Source organism: Mizuhopecten yessoensis, unplaced genomic scaffold (genome assembly GCF_002113885.1).
Source record: "Mizuhopecten yessoensis strain PY_sf001 unplaced genomic scaffold, ASM211388v2 scaffold5145, whole genome shotgun sequence".
NCBI classification, from domain to species: domain Eukaryota; kingdom Metazoa; phylum Mollusca; class Bivalvia; order Pectinida; family Pectinidae; genus Mizuhopecten; species Mizuhopecten yessoensis.
The window spans coordinates 196,869-220,287 of record NW_018405902.1 but is presented as its reverse complement, the minus strand read 5'-3'; the positions used below and the strand labels follow the sequence as shown (position 1 = coordinate 220,287).

Below are 23,419 nucleotides of genomic sequence, written 5' to 3'. Positions count from 1 at the left end.
AATAGCATCTGTGGTAATTTCACGTCGCATCAAACAGTGTTGGGAAACGTTATCAATCAAGATCAGACATGGTTTTTATCAAACTCGTAAAGATCCGCGAGTCACAATTTCTCTTTTTCTGATACTACAATTGAATGTGCGTATGTAGCCCAGTACCTTCTGGAAGGCCAGGACGAAGAGATTATATTTGAATATTTAATGTATGAATCGCACCAGTGACAAACGAACACGTTTCTGTTTTTTACGTCAGAGTTATTGCCCTTGTATAACTCTTTTTCAAGATGTCGGCGCCCAATGTTGCACAATTATAAGTCACTTCCACAATATAACTTGATAATTACTGAAACAGTGAGTAATACGGCAACATCATACTCTTGACCATCATCAACAAATACGTAAGAATGAACGTTCATCTGTTTTGATATATGTTGATTAACCTTTTATGTTTTTATGAGGTGAACATGTTACTGATGTTAAATGTAGTCACGAAAGTGACTGATGACAGACGTCAGTGTTGTGTATTGAAATTGTAACCAAGGTCTTCTTTAAAAACTAAGTTTGGAACACAGGCTGAAGCTGTATTCAACACTTGTTTGTCCTTGAGTTCAATATACTACTGTTATAGAAAAGGGACAGGGAAAGTGGCCTATGGCATGTGGTGTGGTCTACTCTGAAAAATAGTTAGAAACACAGGCTGAACACTTGTTAGCCAGTTTGTCCCCTAGAAAGGCACACGAATAGAAAGTGTTATAATCACTTGATTCATGATATATATTTTGTCATGAATTTGAAACTCAATTTACGTAATCATATATCAATCATAATATGTATGAAAAATGTGTAAATATGCTAATGTATAATGATGCTGAATGGTCAACTATATATATGACTCAAAAACCAAATACATTTATAGATTTGTATCAAATTAATGTGCTAGTAATAACCTAGTGTGGTGATTGTAAATACATATATGTACATGCACAATTCAATCTGTTTTGTTTTTCGCAGGTTGGAAATTTAAATCAAAACAATGGCCGAGACTGTGTTAGATATTAATGAGATCCTTCCTGAATTTCCAAATCTATATCTGGGAAGTTGGAGTGCAGCAAAAGATATTATCAGACTAAAGGCAAGGGGAATAACACACATATTGACAGTGAATAACTCGCCTCTTCCAAAGTCTGTTAGTGAACAGTTCAAGTACAAGTTCATTCATGGGTTTGATCTCGAGTTCACAGACCTGCTTAACTACTTTGAAGAATGCATCAAGTTCATTGATGAAGGGATCAGATATGGTTCAGTTCTGGTACACTGGTGAGTATATTATGTAATGAAACCAAGTGCAATTTTTTTTATATATTATGTCTTTCAGACCTGTCAAATTTTCATATCCATAATGCAGATGATAAACACCAACACAAGCAAGTATGTACGCAATAACAACACATTTTGGTTTAAGGCATGTACATGTTATGGATATTAATGTATTATACTATATTCTCAGGTTTTCTTGCAATTTCATAGCTATAAAACATTTTTTAACTTAATTTGTGGTAATCAATTGCCTTGATGAACATGCTCATTTGCCATAAATTTACACCTCACAAATAAATGAAAAAAAAAAGAATTTGAGACATTGATGGGCTTCATTAAATTTAATCTTTTTTCGTCAGCTTGGCAGGCTGTTCTAGAAGTGCTACCATGGTGATTGCGTACATAATGAAAAAGAAACAGATGGGGTATGGTGAGGCGCTGGGAATAGTCCGTCGGAGCAGATCCATAGTTCAGTAAGTAAATCAGTTTTAAATAACTTTTGCAAACCTCATAAATATAGACACAATGAAAGAAAAGTATATAAAACACTGACACACTAACGTTAACGAACATTCGCTTGGTTGGATTGTATGGGTCACCTGCCTGACCACGTGGGTTTTCTCCGGGTACTCTAGTTTCCTCCCACATTAAGACCCCCTGCATGCTTATCCGGGCCGACAGGAGTGATTGATATAAGCTGAAATAACTTATCAAGGAAACTTATAAGTATCATAATTGTTATAAAATAAATAAAGTTTTATTTTTTAGCGAGCATTATTTGAAGGCAATGTTGTAAGTAACAGATTACTGGTACAATTCCCAGTAGCCTTGTGCCCAGGGCTTGTAGTTTTATGTCGGGGCTTGTGAAAATAAACAATATTTAAAAATATAGGTAGGGCTGTAATTACTTGTTCAAAACCCTGCCTGTGGGCTACATGTATATGACTTGAAATGGTAAACCACTAGTTAAACATTTGAATATATTTCATTGCATGTTGTCCAACCTCCTATATTATTAAGTTTGTTGATAGGTTACACTGTATATTTTGAACTCTGAATTTATTGAGATTTCTAACATGGATAATGCTTATGTGGTTAAGGTGATATATTGTACACTGGGAAATGTTTACTGCAGTTTAATTTCTGCCTCCTTCACCCTCAGTAATGGGGGCAAATTTATTATTACAGCAAACAGTTTTTAACAACATGGTATAATAGTATTATACTATTAACAAATTTATTATTACAGCAAACTATTTTTAACAACATAGTATAATAGTAATTTAATGTGAAGGGTGAAAAGGGATTTTTCTGTCCAATTCTGTCATCGAGCAGAAATTTCACCAGACCAAAATACAGTAAATTTAGTGTTAAAAAAATCAGTTGAAATTTCATGAGAATTGATTTCTCTTCATTAACCGATGATTGGCTAATAATCATTAATCAGTTAACATTTTTGGGAGATAACAATGATGACCTACCAAGTAATGGTAACAAGCTAGTTTTAACAGAGCCTGGTCTTGTAATAGTGACTAGATGGAACAAGTCCTAGATACAGTTTTAAACCCACATAGCCGCTAAACACTAGCACTTAGAGCAATTTTCTGCGTTAATGACACAGAAATAAGCTTGAAATAATGTCACCTTGCACTGAGAATCCCGTAACATCTACACAGAATTTAACAACTAAAATCAATCATGGAATCTGTTTTCAGCTAATCAGTTGCATGGGAACTATGACCTCCCCCTCTCCCCCCCCACCTCTCTCTATCTCTCTCTCTCTCTCTCTCTCTCTCCCCCTCTCTCTCTCAGTAACACTAAACTTAATCGAAAATATTAATTAATTTAAAAATTGCCATCTTGTATATATATATTTCATTATGTTATTGGGAAAGGGCTTTACATAAGTTGGACAACTTGTGCCCAATCCCTTTTGTATATTAGATGCAAATAAAAATATGTTTAAATCAAGTTGCATGGCCTAACCAGACAACACAAGACGGATTGATTAATCGGAATATTGAGATAAATTTTTTAAGAGCGGTGAACAATTTTGTTGTCAGAATGGAATATATAAATCTTAAACAGCACTTGTTTGTGTAATTTGTACAGTAAATCAACATTTTAATAGCCCTTTATAATATGTGTATTTTTGCCACTTACAGCCCTAATGAAGGATTTAAAGAACAGCTTCTCCTATATCAAGAAATGGAGAATAAGATTGATACAACCAATGAAAGATTTCGACGATATCGCCTCAAAAAACTGGCTTTAAAAATTCACAGCTATGATTGTAAGTTTCCCTATCGCTATCTTATCTTTAACATAATTTGATTTTAAATCCGGTGTGACAAACGCTATTACACAAATTTACTTTTTATCTCTAAACATGTATAAGGTATTTTGAATTTAACCATATAATTTTTATGATGTGGTGTTTGCTACAAATACTGTATTTGACCTAAAAAGGGTGCAGGGCGAGAGTAATTGAGAGAATGGGCGCCCTTATTAAGTCACGTTTATTTTGAGTTTTCTGTTACAAATTATATACTAACAATTACCCCAGGTATGCTATAGGATGTATGCATATATTTGTAGCTGGGTAACAGTGAGTGAATACAACCTTTTTCTCGAACTCTGGGGATGCTGTCAAAGATGCAAAAATGGTAGGACTGCTTCAGCAATATTTATTAAAGTCAGACAAAATATGACCCCATCATCTCTAGCCGGAGGAAGTATCTGTATCTGAGCATGGGGTCCAATATTTGTTGACAAATTTTCATATTATTTGTGAACTATACAATTCTCTGTTATTTTCCGAGCGTCCAACCACAAAACAGCCCTATTAGGGCAACTTTATTATAAATCAACACTTCTGATTTCTACTTGTCTTTTAATGAAAGAGATAATACTGCCGTGTACTTGACTGCAAGGAGTTGCCAAATCATTTAGTATTAAACTATAATATGCATTGTTTCTGGTTCCATCCAGATATAGGGGGTCTGGTGAGTTCCTGTCTGAATAGTATCACACCACCTTGACTCCTTTCAGTAGACCATGCAAAATTGGTGACTTTTCCTTGTTTTTTGCAGCACATTCAAACTGCCAATATGGGTTTACACAGGAATTTTACTGGAAAGCCATATTCCATTCAAGAGAGCTCGGTTACCCTGTATTTTGTCTGTAAATTTCCCGTCTTTTTACAAATGTACTACCAAATCACAATAAGTGGTCCTCTTGAATGCTTTAAGCAATCTAAAATCAGGTGTCATTTATTTGTGTTTATAGTATAATACTTCGGTAATGCATTTAAATTTTTTGTGAATTTTCAGTTTAATGCAACTTGTATTTTTCCAAATATTTCCAAATATTCCTGAAACGATACAGGGCTTAAAGCCTGCATCCATTACAATTCCTAATAAAGATGACTGGTCATCATGACCTTGGTTTTTGTTTTCAGAAAAAGGATGGGCGTCTTTATTAGAGCATGCACCTTTTTTTTTAGGTCAAATACAGTATTTAGTTTATGACAGTGTGTAAGAATGTTGTGTGTGGAATAGTAATATGTTTCTACTAATTCGGTTTACAGTAGGTGAAACTTTCAGTCCAGAGGAGCTGACAGCTAATCCATCAGATTCGGATAACAAGGCAGATATAGTCTACAAATGTCGGAAATGCAGGTAATGGTCCCGTTAATTTGACTTTACTCAGATTTAAAATCAGAAGATCAAGAGTGAACTGACCGAGGGCTATTTTATTAAAAGATATTCTCACCCAATAGAAGACCGCCTGTTTTTGAGGGTATCACCAAGATTTTTTTCGACGCCCTGATTGAGTTGAGAAGAGAAATTGTAATCACTCTGTCTGTCCCACCTCAATTTCTGCACAATTATTTGAGTTTGTGTGGGCCAAACCTGCTCAAACCTTCTTTTGACCTTCACAGGAAGGGCCTACTTGGGATTATTTTTCAGGTCCAAATGTTAAAGGTCAAAGCCACTGTTACTATAAGTAGATGGTTTGATTTTACACAATAACTTTAATTCCCCTGACCGTGTAACACTAAAATTTCATACACTGCTTCATTATGACAACTGTTTGCTTAGGATTGCTTTTCAGATCTAAAGGTAAAAGGTCAAAATCACTGTTACTATAGAGAAGAAAAAGATTTCTGCTCAACAACTCCAGTTCCCTTGGGTTGATAATGCTTATATTTCACATGCTGCTTCCTTACAGAGTGAGCTTGCTTGAGAATGCTTTTCAGGTTCAAAGTTTTAAAGTCAACGACACCATTTCTATAAATAGAAATAAATGCAATTCATTCACTTCTACACTGATCAGGATATTAGCATTGCTCAGTGGTGCTTTTTTTTAATTTATATTTCATGATGCAGATTTTAATGTAGTTCTTTCCACTTAAAAGACTTGCCTACCATTTTATATTCTGCCTATATGGTGGAGAAATATTCTGACCTGAAATAGCCTTTGATAGTAAACTGTATAGTATGATATATCCAGGATGATCTTTTATCTAATCTATGTTCCAAAGTTTTTATTGGTGTTTACAGGCAGGCTTTATTTAAAAAGTCTGGTTTAATTTCACACAATGTTGGTGAGGGAGAAGCTGCCTTTGATTGGAGAAGTAAGATCCCATCCAATAAGAAAGAGACAGTTGAAGGCAGAGAGAGTACTACTGTCTGTACCCAATCCCTATTCATAGAACCAGTACGGTGGATGGCTGAATCTATATCGGAACCTGTGGGCAAGGTACAAGCCAAGTATTGCTATTATACTCAGATTCTAAAGTAATTGTTATCCAAAGAAGTTTATTCATTGAGTTGTCAAATTCATAATTCTTGTAAACCTCTGAATGTTCAAATTTCACTTCAGGAAAACCTCGTGGTTCAACTATAAATGTGAACCCCCTCAAAATTTAAAGTTATTGGAAATACTGATTGCAGTTTTGGAAGTTCAATTACTTGAATTTACATAAAGGACAGTGGAATTGATTTTAGAGTAAAATCGTGTAACATGTCTTCATTTATCCAATGAAATTTTGATAGTATCTAAATATTTAGTGATATATTAAGAGAGATATGTAAAGGAAATGGCAGAAAAGGGGAAAAGGTAGTATGGTGCAAATACTTTGACAGTAATTCAGCAGAGTAGCAAGTGAAACAAGGGCCATAATATTGAGATTTAACTTTATAACGATGAGTATAATTAGATGTACCAAATTAAAAAAAGAAATCTTCAAAAAATGTCCAGAAATGGCGACTTTAAAATTTTGATTTTACCTTGCCATTGTGTATCATTATATATAGTCAGCACCATTCAGATAGCCTCTACAGGGGCCTTGCTCAGGCTTTGAAAGGATATGATGATTATAACATTTTTATTTGTGTTTTTTTTCCCCAGGTGTCTTGTCCAAAGTGTAATTCTAAAATTGGATCATTTGTATGGCATGGTAAGTATTGGTTCAAGTATTGTCCTGTTAAACTATCAGATAATCAGTATAATATGTATATAATATGAATTGCTTCCATTGGACATGTTTATTTTATTTCATGAGAAAATTGTTTTTACGTAAATTTGTGAAGAATGTATCAGATATGTAATGCTTTGAAATATTGCATATTCCTTGATATACAATTTTATATTTTTCTAGTATATGTTTAAGCACCAACACAGAGGCTGTTTTTGTGAAATTTTACCAGTCTGAGCTATATTTCCTTTGAAATAAAAATATGATTTTCACTTGTCTGCTAACCCTGGGTGTCGAGCTATATAGCTAGTGCCCCCTTAATACCCCCTACTAGCTAGGGGGTAGCTAATAGCTAGTACCCCCTTAATATTTTAAATTTTTTGAACATGATATACATGTCTTCATGGATACTAGTCTTCACAAAGTATGATTGTGAACAACATATTCAAGAAATTCAAATGATTTTGAGCATCACTTTAGGTATGATACTAAAAGATTTATATTATTTCTGTTAGAAGTATTTAAGGGTAGATATTAGATGTTTTGCTTCTAGATTTGGAATTCTTTTTGTATAAACTTATAATAAGTACTAAGTTGATACAAAAATGAGGTCAGCACTTGATAACAGGTTTTGACCAAATATATGAGTGGATGGCATAAGTTGAAAGATGGTAGAGTAGGGTAGTTTGATGTTTGGCCCTAAAGATGATGTAGGTATTGAAGGGTGGTTGAGGTTGACAGATGGTGGTGTAGGGTATTGTGATCAAATCGTAATCAATGATGGACATGACCAATGAATATTTTATGATGCAATAATAACAGGCATTTCTTTGTTTGGATCTCAATCTTTGTAAATTTATGTAAAAAATGACCAAAAATTGAAGTGATCTTCCCAACACGTATGTGGGGAAAACCAATTGTTACCCGACAGGTTTCGTTAATAGTTTGTTAACAGGTATGTCCCTCTCTGATCCTTGCGCTGAACCTGTATTTATTCTGCTAAAGGTCGTAGAGGGCAGCATAGACTGACAGATGATGGAGTAGGGGAGTTCGATGTTTGGCCTACAGATGACATAGGCGGTAGCTATAGCGGTGGTGTAGGTTGATAGATGATGGAGTAGGGTAGTTATGTGTGTAACATACAGATGACATACGTAGGTGTTAGACGATGGTGTAGGTTGACAGATGGTGGTGTAGGATAGTTCTGTGTGTAACATACAGATGATATACGTAGGTGTTAGACGTTGGTGTAGGTTGACAGATGGTGGTGTAGGCTAGTTCTGTGTGTAACATACAGATGATATACGTAGGTGTTAGACGTTGGCGTAGGTTGACAGATGGTGGTGTAGGATAGTTCTGTGTGTAACATACAGATGATATACTTAGGTGTTTTTCAAGTTTTTTACCCTGTAGGATGTATGGTGATGTCACTATGTATAGAGATCTAGGCATAGAGATTTGAAAGTACAGAACTTCCAGAAACTTGATATAAATTTGTCAATATTCTGATATTATTGATATTATTACAAGTGAGAAAAACCTGGTATTCTATCAAGACTTTGATTTGATTTCAGGGGAGAAATGTCCCTGTGGAGCCTGGGTAGCACCAGCCTTTCACATTCGTGCTAACAAGGTTGACGAGAGTAAACCATTTGTACTGCTGGCTAAATGAAGATATTACAAGGTGGATAATTTCCTGTTTTCATGGACAGTGAGAAAATTCATTAATTGTCTGAGGCAGTCCTTTGAGACACCAAACATTTAAATTGTGATTGGCAAAATATTAAATTAAACAACAGCGGAATAAAACATAGAATTATATAACATGTAGCATATATTTTGTCAACCTTGGACATTATCGACTGGTTGTATTAAAATTACAGGCACTTGCAGTGAAGTGGAGTATATATCATTGATGGACTGTGAGAGAGATGTGAATGAGACAACCGTCATACAGTAGTGTTGAGATGGAAGTCTTATGCAATGTAATATTATTACCTGTCATATGATGGAATTGTTTGATATTATTATAAAAATTTGTTCAAAATTTCCGTTGTGAAGTGCAATACTGTATATCAGGCCATTCAAGTGTGAAGAGAATTTCACAAATTTAAGTAAAAAAAATCATATTTTCGTGTATGTATCTCAATGCTCATGCTGTAACATAAGTGTGTAGTATTTTTCTATATGAGCATGTACATGAAATCAAACTTTTGCATTCTATGTTTGGGAGATTTTATCATTTTAAAATTACCGTACCACAAATCTATCAAAAAAAACTGTGGTAAAATTGCAGTCATAAAATTCCATAAATACTGTAAGTGTATAAGTTTGAAAAGATTTTTAAATTTTGATGAATTATTTTCCCGACGGCTACTTCTCTTACCAGAAGCAGGGTTGAGGCCATGTTTATGTCATTATCATGCATACCGGTATGTGTGTTCACAAGATGTCACAAGAGCAGAATCCAATGAATAGTGACTGTATCTCTGACTTGGTCAAAGGTCAGATTAAACAATAAACGTGTTGAGTGTTACATCAGCCAATTCAGTTCTCTCTTGTCGAGCAAAAGCCTCAAAACTCTTAGTGGTGGACAAACCCTTTTTCATCCTTATGGGTATTCAGTTGGTCCAATGCTTCATTAGGTCACCTGAGACAAAAGTCTTACGTGACCTATTGCGATCGCCTTTTGTCCGGCTGCGTCCGTCGTCCGTCGTGCGTCCGTAAACAATTTACATTTTCGACTTCTTCTCAAAAAATACCAAAACCCCTGAACCAATTTCAATGAAATTTTGCAGAAACCTTCCATGGCCAAAGTTCAACAAAAAGAGTGGCCGGTTTGGTCCCCAGCCCCCAGGGGCCTGATGGGCGGGGCCAAAAAGAGTCAAATTGACTAAAATTTCAAAAATCTTCTCCTCAAGACCCAGATATGGTAGAATCAAATACTCTTCATAGATAGAAGGGTCTTAAGGTGCTTTACCAAAATTGTGAATTTCATGACCCTTGGGTCTCACGTTTCCTCCTGGGGAGGGGGTAAACTTGACTATAGTTTATATAGGGAAATCACATTTTGGACTAACATTTGTTTAATTGCCATTGGAGGTAATACAATTTGGGTTAGCATTATCAGTATTGGGTAGCAGTTTGATGGTATGCACATATGAGCCCTGACTTACCCCCTGGGGCTGATGGGTGGGGCAAAAAAGGGTTGAATTGACTGAAATTTCAACAAGAGGCCCATGGGCCTAAATGGTCACCTGAGTCCTACAATATTTATTTTTGTTGTTGAAATATGTACCAATTTGAGTACAAAATAGTTAAGCATAAGTTTTATTGTTAACTTAAGTTTGTCAGGACCATGAGTCGATCATTCCTACAAAGTTTCAGTTCAATCGGCCCAGTAGAACTTGACTTTAAGTTTGAAATAGTTTTTCAAAATGGCGGCCGTGGCGGCCATATTGGATTTCTGATCGACCCAAAAAATAACAACACTTTGTCAGGACCATGAGGCGATCATTCCTACAAAGTTTCAGTTCAATCGGCCCAGCAGAACTTGACTTTAAGTTTGAAATAGTTTTTCAAAATGGCGGCCGTATTGAATTTCTGATCGACCCAAAAAATACTTGGTCAGGGAGATGTCAGTAACTTTCCCATGAAATATTAATGAAATCCCTTTGCCAGTATTTCAGCTTAAGTTGAAAATGTAAAATGTTAACAGACGATTGACGACGGATGACGACGGACAAAGACGGATAGCAATAGGTCACTTGAGCTAAAGCTCAGGTGACCTAAAACTCTTCTTCTCAAGACCCAAGATATTGTAGAATCAAATACTCTTCATAGATGGAAGGGTCTTAATGTGCTTTACTAAAATTGTGAATTTCATGACCCTGGGGTCTCACTTTTACCCCTGGGTAGGGGGTAAACTTTACTATAGTTTATATAGGGAAATCACATTTTGGACCAACATTTGTTTAATTTCTATTGGAAGTAATTCAATTTGGGATATCATTATCAGTATTGGATAGCAGTTTGATGGTATGCACATATTAGCCCTGACTGAACCCCCGGGGCTGATGGGTGGGGCCAAAAAGGGTTGAATTGACCGACATTTCAAAAACCCTAGGGTCTCACGTTAACATATATTTCGTTAGGCGCCAAATGTAACGGGAGAGGAAAAATGCACAGCCAGACCTGGGTTCAAACCCGGGACCCTCCGAACTCTAGATGGTTGCTATACCTGATGAGCTATTTGGTCGCCGATGATCGACCCAGTCAAGTTTCGCTACATTATTTTGGGAGGGGGCAAACTAAAATCTGATATACCGGACTGTTTTGCAGAATTTGTTTAACATGGGAGAGAGGCTAATCACCAGTAGTGTTATTTGTGAAAATTTACTGCTGAAAGTTTGTGTTGATCTTGATGTACAGTGCGGCATATCGTTTCTGATCCCAAAGTATTGGTGACGTCCTGTCATAGTCATATTCCTATTTGAATTCGAATATGATCTGATAAAAAATACCCAATAAAACCTTTGAATTCTGACAACATGTCTTATCCAACAAATATGTTAGACAGGTTACAGTGTGTATCTGGCATCAGAGAATTTCTAGACGAGTTCTGTCTGTAATCTAGCTTGCCATCCCCTGTCCCACTGCACTATGGTTTTTCTTATATTCAGTACCCTCCCTTTAATATCATGTTGGGAATAACTGTATCACAGGTGGACCAGGACACTTCTATTGACTGGGTAGCTCAGAGGGTCAAAGCGATAGTATAACAGTCCAGGGTTAGAATCGTGGTCTGGCCCTGCAGATTTTTTATACTCGAAGCACTGTTGCAGATTTGATTTGATTTCATTGTGATAAGGTTTTTTTCAAAGTCTGGCAATAGTTAAAGTTTTGTTGCAGTGGTTCAGGGATCCTTATATCCTTTCTTAGTTTTTGAAACTTTAAAGGTAGAATGCAAGGAATAGTGGCATGTATTTATTTGGCAAACAGTAAGATAGAATACATACAAGTGTCCATATACCTCTTCAATTTATTGTCACCTTGCTGTCACCTTGCTGTTGCTGCTGTTTCATCTATAATTATCCAGTAATTATTGACCTAGCTGACTTATTATCAATCATGTAAACACTGTGCATGTTATGTAAGTACAAATTTTGACTGCATTCATTGAATTATTGTCTTCCTTTTCTTATTTGACTACAAAGTCATGGTAATGTAATATGTAATTGCATGGGGTACGTCTACCAGTTATCAGCTCTCAACAAAGATTGAACTCTTACATTGGCCATCTTTGCCTGTGCTATATGTTCTATATATATATATACAATATTTATCCATGTAGCTGACATGCAGGTGCAACCAGAGAAAGAAAGATTTGTTTGTTTGTTTTATGTTGATAAACACTCATTGATATGTGTCCATGCCAATAAAATGAGGCCTTATGGGGCTGTTATGCTGACCTATTTTTGTTTGATATCTGAACAAGAAGTTGAAAATATTTCCGAGCATTTTATTTGAGCGAATTGAACAATTGCTTGTTTTGGACATTATGAAGACAGGAGCCGAACGCAAACAATAACAATATTAACACTTTGTCACTACAAATTTGAATACTAGTCAATTTCGGTTAAAATCAATCTGGTGGAATTTAAAAACAAGAGGCCAAATGGGCCTGAATTGCTCACCTGGTATTAATTTCACACTTGTTATCTTAAAAGTGGACTAAAATACAACTACAGGCAGAATATCAGTGTTTGATTAATAAGAACCTATTAAAATATTCAAACATATGATACCCGTGACCTTCAATGTCAAACAAGGACATTAGGTTGAACAGAATTTATAGATTTCCAACCCAGCATGCTTCTAGCAAAATATCATTACCCTGGACTTTTTGGTTATACAGAACAAATCATTTAAAGATTTAAACATATATTGACCACTTACTCCCATAACATGAGAGGGCGCTGGTCGGCCTTTTTCCAATCGGATATGATTTTGCCGACTGCGACCTCTCATTTCCGAAGCACTAATTCTTTGATGCAGTTTCCGCCCGAAATCCGGGCGGAACAAAATCGACTTGAAAAACTCACTTAAGTGGTTAACAGTTCATGACAACGATGTCTTCTCACGGTTTATATAATATAGATCTCATATGTATGCCACAGACACAATATATAGTATATTACGGACTAGAACACTCAAAATACATGTCCATGTCGTTGTCGCACATCTCTGACCTACATTTAAAACGTGGCTTCTGGATTAATACAAAATAGCAGGGGGGATTTCAAACGGAACGAAATGATACGGAGTTTGTTTGTATTCCGCTTGTGAAACATTACATGTAATCCATTTTTGTATTAACCGGAAAAATCATGGCAAATGCTGTCTGCTTCGCTTCGAATGAGGAAAAACTCATTATTTATGTCTTTGACACGAAATTTTTCCAATATAATCATGGATTTATGGAAAATATTATGTTTTGGACCCTTTTGACCATTTAAATGTATGTAAACACGATATACTCTTTCTTAATCCGAACTTTGAAAATGTGATCGTCAGCATCGGGAAAATCAGCTATGGGCAGTTAGAGGTTACGCGGCGCCTGTCAAAAGTTTTTCGCCGTTTAAAACCTCTAACATTGTTGGAGTAATTGACCACTGTGACCTTGAATATCGGCTAAGGCTATTTATTTGAACAAACTTGGTAACCCTTCATCCCAGCATGTTAATGGCCAAATGTCATCACCTTAGGCCTCTTGGTTATTCAGAAGAAGTTGTTTCAAATGTTTTCAACATATTTGACCCCAGTGACCTTGAATATGTTTCAAGGTCATTCATTTGAACAAACTTGGTAGCCCTTCATTCCAGCATGTTACTGGCCAAATATCATTATACTAGGCCTCTTGGTTATTCAGAAGAAGTTGTTTAAAGGTTTTAACATATTTGACTCCAGTGACCTTGAAAATTGATGAAGGTCATTTATTTGAACAAACTTGGTAGCCCTTCGTCCAAGCATGCTTCTGGCCAAATATCATCACCCTAGGCCTTTTGGTTACTGAGAAGAAGTTGTTTAAAGTAAAAAGTTGACGCCAGACGGACGCCAAACGCCGCACCATGCCATAAGTTCACTTGGCCCTTTGGGCCAGGTGAGCTAAAAAGTTACAAACAGTAGACAGGGTGGTAATCATGGATTTTGAATTGTAAACAAGTAAACATTGTTAATCTTACACTTTAAAGTGATCTAAAATAAAGCTACAGGCAGAATATCAGTGTTTGATTAATAAGAACCTATTAAAATATTCTAACATATGATACCCGTGACCTTCAATGTCAAACAAGGACATTAGGTTGAACAGAATTTATAGATTTCCAACCCAGCATACTTCTAGCAAAATATCATTACCCTGGACTTTTTGGTTATACAGAACAAATCATTTAAAGATTTAAACATATATTGACCACTGTGACCTTGAATATCGGCTAAGGCTATTTATTTGAACAAACTTGGTAACCCTTCATCCCAGCATGTTAATGGCCAAATGTCATCACCTTAGGCCTCTTGGTTATTCAGAAGAAGTTGTTTAAATGTTTTCAACATATTTGACCCCAGTGACCTTGAATATGTTTCAAGGTCATTCATTTGAACAAACTTGGTAGCCCTTCATTCCAGCATGTTACTGGCCAAATATCATTATACTAGGTCTCTTGGTTATTCAGAAGAAGTTGTTTAAAGGTTTTAACATATTTGACTCCAGTGACCTTGAAAATTGATGAAGGTCATTTATTGGAACAAACTTGGTAGCCCTTCGTCTCAGCATGCTTCTGGCCAAATATCATCACCCTAGGCCTTTTGGTTACTGAGAAGAAGTTGTTTAAAGTAAAAAGTTGACGCCGGACGGACGCCAAACGCCGCACCATGCCATAAGTTCACTTGGCCCTTTGGGCCAGGTGAGCTAAAAAGTTACAAACAGTAGACAGGGTGGTAATCATGGATTTAAAATAAAGCTACAGGCAAAATATCAGTATTTATGACTATAAGTCATTCAAAAGAACCTGTTAAAAGATTTTAAAACGTTTGACCCCTGTGGCCTTGAAAGCTGAACAAGGTTACGTTGAACAAACTTTATAGCCCTTCATCTAAGCATGTAACTTGCCAAATATCATCACCCTAGACCTTTTGTTTATTGAGATTAGGTAATTTAAAGGTTTAAAATATTTGACCAAACGTTACAATGAAAGTGGGTCAAGGTCGCTCAAATGATTTGATAGCCCTTCATCCAAGCATGCTATTGGCCAAATATCAACATTCTGGGTCTCGTGGTTATTCAGAAGTCGTTTTAAGATTTTAAACAAATTTGACCCCTGTGACCTTGAATATAGGTGAAGGTCATTCATTTTAACAAACTTGGTAGCCCTTTATCCTAACTACTGGCCAGATATCAACATTCTAGGCCTTATGGTTAATACAGAAGTCTTTAAAGTTTTAAACATATTTCACGCTTGTGACCTTGAGGATTTGGTCAATTGTTACCATGTTATTACTGTGGGACTTCCTCCCACAGGTCGGCAACAACAAACTCATGGGCTAATCCTGGGAGCATGATTGTTCTGGTCTCTTCATATACCCAGCAAGCACCAAACTGTTATAGGGTTGGATCTCAATCATTTGAAAGTTATTGACAAATGGACCTTTATGACCTTGAATGTAAGCAAAGGTCATTTATACAAGGAAACTTTATAAACATTTCATTCAAGGTACATATACTGGTCAAATATCAAAACCATGTGCATTATTTAATTGAACTTGAGGAAAACAAGTTTAAAATTTGCTTACCTTTATAGCCCATGTTGACCTTTGACTCAACCAGGGAACAAAGTTGACCATTGACTTCAACAAATTATGTTAGAAAAAGATTTGCACCACTGGTCTACATATTAACATACCCAAATATTATAGCTCTAGACCAAATGCGGTTTTAGATAGAAGTTTGAAATTATCAAAATTAAATGTGACTTTGAAAGTAGATAAAGCCTGCTGGATGTTGACAAGAAATAGAAAATACCTGGTCAGTAAGTAGTATAGAAGGCAATGTTGATATTTAAATTAGCTAGAAAAGTACCAAGTCTGGTCTGAGCATGAGATTGATCATAATTATTTGTCCACAGAAAACAGAGTTATTTTCCAATGATAAATACTTTTATTAGACAATTCAATTCATATCACTAAAAATCTATGGTCAGAATAAAACACTGGTACAAGCAGTTTTCTGTCAAATCCACAAGGTCCATTTCTGTTAAGTTGTACACAAGCAAAAACTATGGTATTATTGGGAAAACATAGGCTAATCATCATCTCACCTTGGTACAAGTAGCTACTTTACGACATTAATACACATGCAGACACATATATATTGTATAACCATCAATGGTTATTACAACAAAATACATAGCTTTGCCAAGACCATTGGCCTTTTTACGACAACAGTGATAACAAAAACATTTCTAGTACCTACATGAAGCAAAACAGTGTTCAACTATCCTATTATCAATAACATACTACATATTGTACCAGTAAAATACTATAGTCAGTGTACTGTTAACCAGGAAATTTCCGTCTGAAAAGACAACTCAAAAGATGTTTTTTTAAAAGGGTTATTTTTTTCCTCTATGGTGTACATATTCACATTTTAATTTTTGCTTTTTATTCCGAGTACACATAATCTCCCCCATAGAAATTTCCAAAAGGTTGGGAAGTACGATAATATATTTTATTAATTGCATCCAGGAGGGCGAAATTAAAACTGGGCAAATATAGATCTTTTAGTGAATGGCTAATGTTTGACGGAGCGAAAGTTTACCTGTATACAGTATCATATTTCCATAGTCAACAACTATAATCCTATAGTTAGTAAGCCAATAATTTATTTTTTACGACATATGTCTCTGTTTGATCAGTTATCAGACAATCCATTAAACGTTCTGATTATTCCGAAGTTATCCAGAACATATTCCCTGTGTTTCAGTGTATACTATACCGTAGTATATATTATGCAAATAATTGCACAATCATTAGGTGATATTTAAGGTCTAATAAACTTACAGATTTAGAGACCACATATATATATACAATCGCTTTCAATATATTTAACAAGTTCAAGATCAATTAACCTCGTATAAAAACTTGTTACTACGTCTTCCTCCCTGGATTAGGTTATCTCCCCTGACAAAATTCTTTCCTTCATCTTATCACTATTTCAGACATTCAAAGTATTCAGGGATGTCAACCTAGCAAATTTTTATAAGACAAAAAAAATCATACTACCAGGATTACGTTTTTTCAAATTTTCACAGAGATATGTCTAATTGCTTCCTTTGCTTTCACAGGTGTTGTAATGATTTTTGTTTCTGACTTGTCACTGTCATATTGCAGTGAACTTAACAGTACTGCAGACAACTAGGTCATATCAGATATAACTAATTCTGGTTTATATAAGAGTACCAAACAGTAATGGAGAAAAATACCCCATTTCCTCTAGGCGTGACAATCAAACGGGAAATAGTTTAAAAGAGAAATGCTCTGAAACTGATTTTAATTGTTTGAAGTCAGAGGTCATAACCTAGAACATGGTGACTTTACCCGTAACACTCCATCTCCCTCTATAACCCACATACCAGGTACTAATGTTTCATAAGCCTACATTCAATTGTATAGGAGGGAACACTCCTGAAATTATTCCAACAAAGTTACAAAGCTGCAGTAAAAGCCCTACAAAACTACAGAGGATTTTCTGAGATATCAGTTACCTGTTGTTGTATGGAGATGTGAAGATTTGCCCTTGGGCATGTCGTAACCATAGAATTCAAATTTCAACCATTTTAGATGTGCACTAGGCCAAATACCAAACATCAAAAGCTCTAACTAATGATATCAGTTAATGCCCATGTATGTTATCTCCATCCATGACACATATTTGTAATACGTATTGCCCCAATATCTGAAAATATGACTTATTCCTAGGTCTTGTTCCATATGTAGTAAAACAATTTTTGTCCATCAACCAGGTTTTCAATATGAACTTTGTATACACCTCAGCTAATTACATCTAATTGAAAATATCACAGATCTGCTTATTCTAGTTCTGAAAAAAAGTTCAAGCACATGATAAAATCTACACCTCATGGTGTCCATTTTACACCTAGTACACTTTGTGGCCCAGTGGTTCTGAAACAATCATGCACATATTTCAGGTCAAGGAAAAAATTAACGTCACATAAAGTTTCATCGAACGGCTACATTAGTCTTTGACTGGCAACAATCCCTCCTTCAACACCATATGGTTCTAATATTAACAAACTGGAAAATAAAAGTCTACAACTGTCCTTAATCCAACAGCTATCTTACAGGCATCTTATAGCTTGCAGGAATATTGTTTAGTACCTTAAACTTGTTTCCCATACCTACCTGCCAAGTTTTCGACAATGATATGAGGGTTGAAGATGGTCAAAATGGTCAAGCCACTGGGTAATATAAATTGCAGGATAACTTTTCAATGTCATCAAAATCAGTAATACATTTACAGCATTTATACTACGGGTACATGTATGTATTAAAGTTTGCCTTTTAATTAACTAGTATGTCCTTTTCTTACAGGTATGTTAATTCTTAAAACATTTTCAATAGGCAGTGCAACTGCAAAAGATATTCTACCTAGCACAAAGGCAGATGATTTGGCAGGTATGAAGTATTTTATAATTTTGTATATATATGTTACATTATCTAATTAAAAAATAAATAAATCAAACCTTCTTATAACAGTGATCAGCCCTTAACATAAGTCAAAGAATGCTGCCCGAGCATAAATGTTCTTGCTCAAGAAATCTCAGTTTAGTAGCTAAGTTTCCAAATGGAGGAAACAATATGGCCTTGGTTTTACAATGACAGTGTAATCATATTAATTAAGTAAAAAAGGATGGATGAGAGACATTTCTTACACAGGGTAATATAAAAACCAGAGTAGCATATTGATGTGTAGTCTGTCTTATCCTACTGTTTAACAACAATAAACAGAACACCTTGCCATCAAGGATCCCTCAAAAACTGATTTTTGAAAATGTTCTTGGCAGAACTGACAAAACAGTTCAAATAGTCAAACCTTCTAGTGTGATCCTCCTCCATAAAGAAATTGCCTGTTAAAATGCCACTTGAAATGTTTCCTATGGTAGTGATATCAAATGTTTCAACTTGTATAATGTATAAGACATAAATGAGACGGGCAAAACTTGATCTGGTGTAGCACTTTATGTGGGATAAGCTTGCTTAACGGTAATACCTAAACATACAACAGGGCATAACAATTGGTCTGCACAGCACTGAGGTGTAAAGAATATCCAAGTAATGCATACAAATCCTTCATTTAGAGGTACATGTAACCATAAACTCCTGATCAAAATATTGTTAAGCCATTGCCATTTCCGGTTGTCTCACTGCCTTTCCTTCCTTGACCTGGTCCATCTGTAAGTAAAATGTAAATTGATAATTGAGACCAACTAAGAGTTGAGATAGTTCATGTCTATATATTCACATGTCTCCTTTCTTTAGCTTAGTAAACTATGACTGCGTATAAATTACCGTATATACGCAGCGAAAAAAGGCTCGGCGGATTGATACTTGTTTCAAATATGGCGCCGTTCACGCTTCAACAAGATAACAGTCCAATGACAACCAATGCTTGGATCATTCACCATCTAGATACATAGAACACATTCGGGATCCATTATGTATAGTTATACAACAAAAGAATGCTGACAAACTTCTTATTCTATGGACGCACATTCAAATTTCTTTGGTGGTAATGTCAATAATGGCGGCTTCGTTTTGACCGCGCCACTCCATGAGCAGTGTGTCAATACACGTACATGATGACCGTTGTAAATGAATAGAAAAGTTCGAAGGGCATCTCACATTGCTTAATTTAAAATTTAGAAAACAATGAAAGGAAAAAGATAATAGTGTTGTTCACTGCTTTTTTTCTTAATTTACTCATATATCGATGTAGATTCATTGGAACTATATATTGTCCTAGCAACCATGGCTACCGTAGGTACCATCGTGGAAACCCGCTTCGACTGTTTTTTCTGCGTAATGTAGCATTTAAACATTTTTTGAATGTAAATATAAGGATTCACCTACATTTTTGACGGTATATACGGTTGTATGTACGCAGTTGGCAACGAACATATTCTTTATGGATCACTTACCTTTTGACGGCTTATACGGTTGTATGAACGCAGTTGGCAACAAACATATTTTTTATGGATCGCTTGAACAATAAATCTAAATTCTTCTTAGCATTTGGTAAGGACTGGCAAAACATCTTTCTCACTGAAGCTGTATTCATACACCAGTTTAAAACTTATATACAGTATAACATAAATGTATTCTCTATATCATGATCAATTAAATGATCTATCTAATCAGTCTACAATGCCACAGTAATGTATCTAGAGAAAGTCTATCTTATTGAGTTTACAATGCCACTTGAATGGATCTAGAGAAATCCTATCTTACCCAGTCTACAATGCCAAAGAAATAGAACTAGAGAGAAGTTCTATGTTACCCAGTCTGCAATGCCACAGTAATGTATCTAGAGAGAAGTTCTATGTTACCCAGTCTGCAATGCCACAGTAATGTATCTAGAGAGAAGTTATATGTTACCCAGTCTACAATGCCACAGTAATGTATTTAGAGAGAAGTTCTATGTTACCCAGTCTACAATGCCACAGTAATGTATCTGGAGAGAGATTCTATGTAACCCAGTCTGCAATGCCGCAGTAATGTATTTAGAGAGAAGTTCTATGTTGCCCAGTCTACAATGCCACAGTAATGTATCTAAAGAGAAGTTCTATGTAACCCAGTCTACAATGCCACAGTAATGTATCTGGAGAGAAATCTTCAAATGTCACATCTAGAGAAGCTTGATCTTACCCGATCTACTCTGTGTCTGTAAATCTTTCCTTCACTGTTGATATGGAACACAGACACACCACCATAATACCTGAAAAGTGAGAATTCCAAGTTTTATACAGAACGCTTTATAATAGAAATTACAATATTTTCCATTCAATGATATATCGCGATATCACTATTAACTAGCAATCCTTGAAATTGAGTGTTTTATGAAAACACAACAATACAGCTCTTTAACAAAAACATTTATATGTTAAAGTCAAGAATACACTTCCAAATGAAGTCAACATGTATATCTTTCAAATACTTGGCAGTCACTACAGCAGTTAAAAAGTAACATTATGATTGGAACAAGCATTGCAGTGACTGATATTTTACCTCGTGCTATTGACCTGACCATGTGATCATAATCATTACTATAGGTAGTTCAGTGTTTTTTGACATAATGTCTTGCCATAACATTAACACCTTATCCAGGTTTCATCAAATGAAGTTCAGACTGAGAATGTTCAGTTTGATAAACAGATAAAAAGACACAGAGATAACTGATAATCTTGAACCTTAACAGTAATGCACATTCATAATGAGCTATTTGATTCCTTCAATACACATGTATACAATGTACTTAATTAGAATAAAATAACACTTGATTTTATTGAATATATCTCTTCCTTCGTGAAAATAATCACTCCCTCAAACTTGTTTGTTTATATTAAGAAATTCGTTACTAGGAATACTTAACCAGCAGGTAATTCTTCTTTGTTCTTATCATTAAATATGTTAAGCTAAAAAATCATGAATACATATTGATTTATATAAATTTCTGATCAATATTTAATTCGAGTAAGATTCATGACTTACTCTGCATTATCCACCACAGCCTGGTAATTGCCGAAGGATTTCCATAACTTTCTGAAGAAGTAGGTCTGAGTGACACCGACTAACTGCCAATAAACTTTCACTGTTCCGTCCTCCACGTTGGATGACGCACTCGTCACAGATATATTGACAATTACAAACCTCATATGACATCGCAACTTGATACCAAAGAGAATCCAATGATACTGAGATCCCCTGCAAGCATGAATTTTAGTTACGGTATATGAATTTTATAATCAACACTGGTTTGATTTTAAATAGATCTATTATATATGTGTATGTGTGTGGTAATAATAATAATAATAATAATATACATCATTTGATCTAGCTAACATAAGCCACTCTAAAGCACTTTACAATAAATAGATATACAATTAATACAATATAAGCATACACATTAATCAATAAATCTTTAGAGGAATTTGCAGGAGCTGCCTTATCAGGCACTAATTACTACTAGTGCTATGCCACCTGGCTAATATCTCCCTATGTGTGTATGACGGTGTGTGTGCTGGAGATGTAATGTGTTCTGTTTGTAGTGGGACTGTGCTACCAACGGCATCATTTATAGTGCCATCTCACTTGAATGCTACAGCACAGATACCGCAACATCCTAATTGGTACTAATGATAGAGTCTGAGACGTTACAAGTATCCAAAAATATAAACAAATGTTTAAAAGGGTCTCAGCAAGAAAATCCTGCAAGTAATACTATTAAGGATCTTCATGTCAAATCTAGATTTGTTTTGTTTAAATTCTATTGTTTCACAGCCCGTCAACAATTTTAAGTCATTTAGGACCAAAAAATACTAACTTACCCCGGTAAACACAAAGACTTAGGTCTCGCTTCCACTTCATGGGGGCGAGACAAAAGGAAGCCCCCGGACCTGATTTTTATCGGTTTTGTTTCTAATTATTTCAATTTAGCCTTTCCTGTGTTATAACTTTGTACTAACATTTGTTGGGATGCTAAATGTTCCTTCATTACATAGGGAAAAAAAGACAAAAGTTTAACTTGGGTGAAAATTTCCTGATATAAAGTTTGTATCAAATTTGGTCAATATGAATCTGCATACTAAATTTTGTTGCAATCAGATTAAGATTTTCAGGGCAGCTATTAAAATGATAGCTAGCAAGAATTGAGAAGCTTCATATATCATTCATAATATGAATAACAGTTATTGCATGGAAACCGTTCAATCAGACTCCAGTATCTTCATTATTTATTATTCTACAATGGCCCTTCCCTGGAGAACTGAGGGTGTAGTGTACATGTAGTGTATACCAGGGCCCATATTCATGAAACCGTTCTCATGCTCAAGCATGGATTTTGTGCTCCAGCCTATATCTTCATCTTATATATTTTGTCAATGATTTTGGGAAAATATTAAGAGACTTTAAGCCAAATACTGTTTTCAATGTTTACATTGAGTTTTTGATTGTTTGGCATGATTTAAGCGACTTACAAGAAAACTAGTTTAAGCACAGAATCCCTGCTTGAGCAGGAGAACGGTTCAGGGTTTCATGAATACGGGCCCAGGACATTTTTCGCCTTTCACTTTTATTTACTAAACAAGGTTACCGCGAGCGGTATATAATACGCCCGTCACACATTGAATGAGCAGTTGTTTGTATGATTGAAATATATGAAGTATTTGTGAGTAATTGATATTAAAAGAGAAATCATTCAACATAACTGGTAGATCAATGAGTGCAATACAACATCATGGAACGCATGCATCGCATTAATGAAACCAAGGG

At 35.4% G+C, this 23,419-nt stretch overlaps 2 protein-coding genes across 3 annotated transcripts in view; one reads left to right on the top strand and one right to left on the bottom strand.

Moving 5' to 3' along the window:
* Positions 1 to 269: 269 nt before the first annotated feature.
* Positions 270 to 9,332, top strand: LOC110450304 (probable dual specificity protein phosphatase DDB_G0281963). 2 transcript variants are annotated; one of them, XM_021497764.1, is made up of 8 exons: positions 270 to 348; positions 1,009 to 1,314; positions 1,674 to 1,787; positions 3,480 to 3,607; positions 4,904 to 4,994; positions 5,880 to 6,078; positions 6,730 to 6,778; positions 8,371 to 9,332. In XM_021497764.1, exons 2-8 carry the CDS (start codon positions 1,031 to 1,033, stop codon positions 8,466 to 8,468), a joined length of 963 nt encoding a protein of 320 aa, XP_021353439.1. In that variant the 5' UTR covers positions 270 to 348; positions 1,009 to 1,030; the 3' UTR covers positions 8,469 to 9,332. The 2 variants fall into 2 exon arrangements, with proteins under 2 accessions (XP_021353439.1, XP_021353438.1); XM_021497763.1 differs by having other exon boundaries at positions 276 to 395.
* A 6,658-nt stretch (positions 9,333 to 15,990) lies between these two features.
* Positions 15,991 to 23,419, bottom strand: part of LOC110450303 — a 12,723-nt gene continuing 5,294 nt past the window's right edge. The window contains exons 4-6 of the mRNA XM_021497762.1: positions 21,641 to 21,853; positions 20,798 to 20,867; positions 15,991 to 19,324 (exon numbers count right to left, since the gene is read on the bottom strand). Coding sequence (XP_021353437.1) covers positions 19,268 to 19,324; positions 20,798 to 20,867; positions 21,641 to 21,853 — 340 coding nt within the window. The 3' untranslated portion in view covers positions 15,991 to 19,267. The remainder of the gene's footprint in view (positions 19,325 to 20,797; positions 20,868 to 21,640; positions 21,854 to 23,419) is intronic.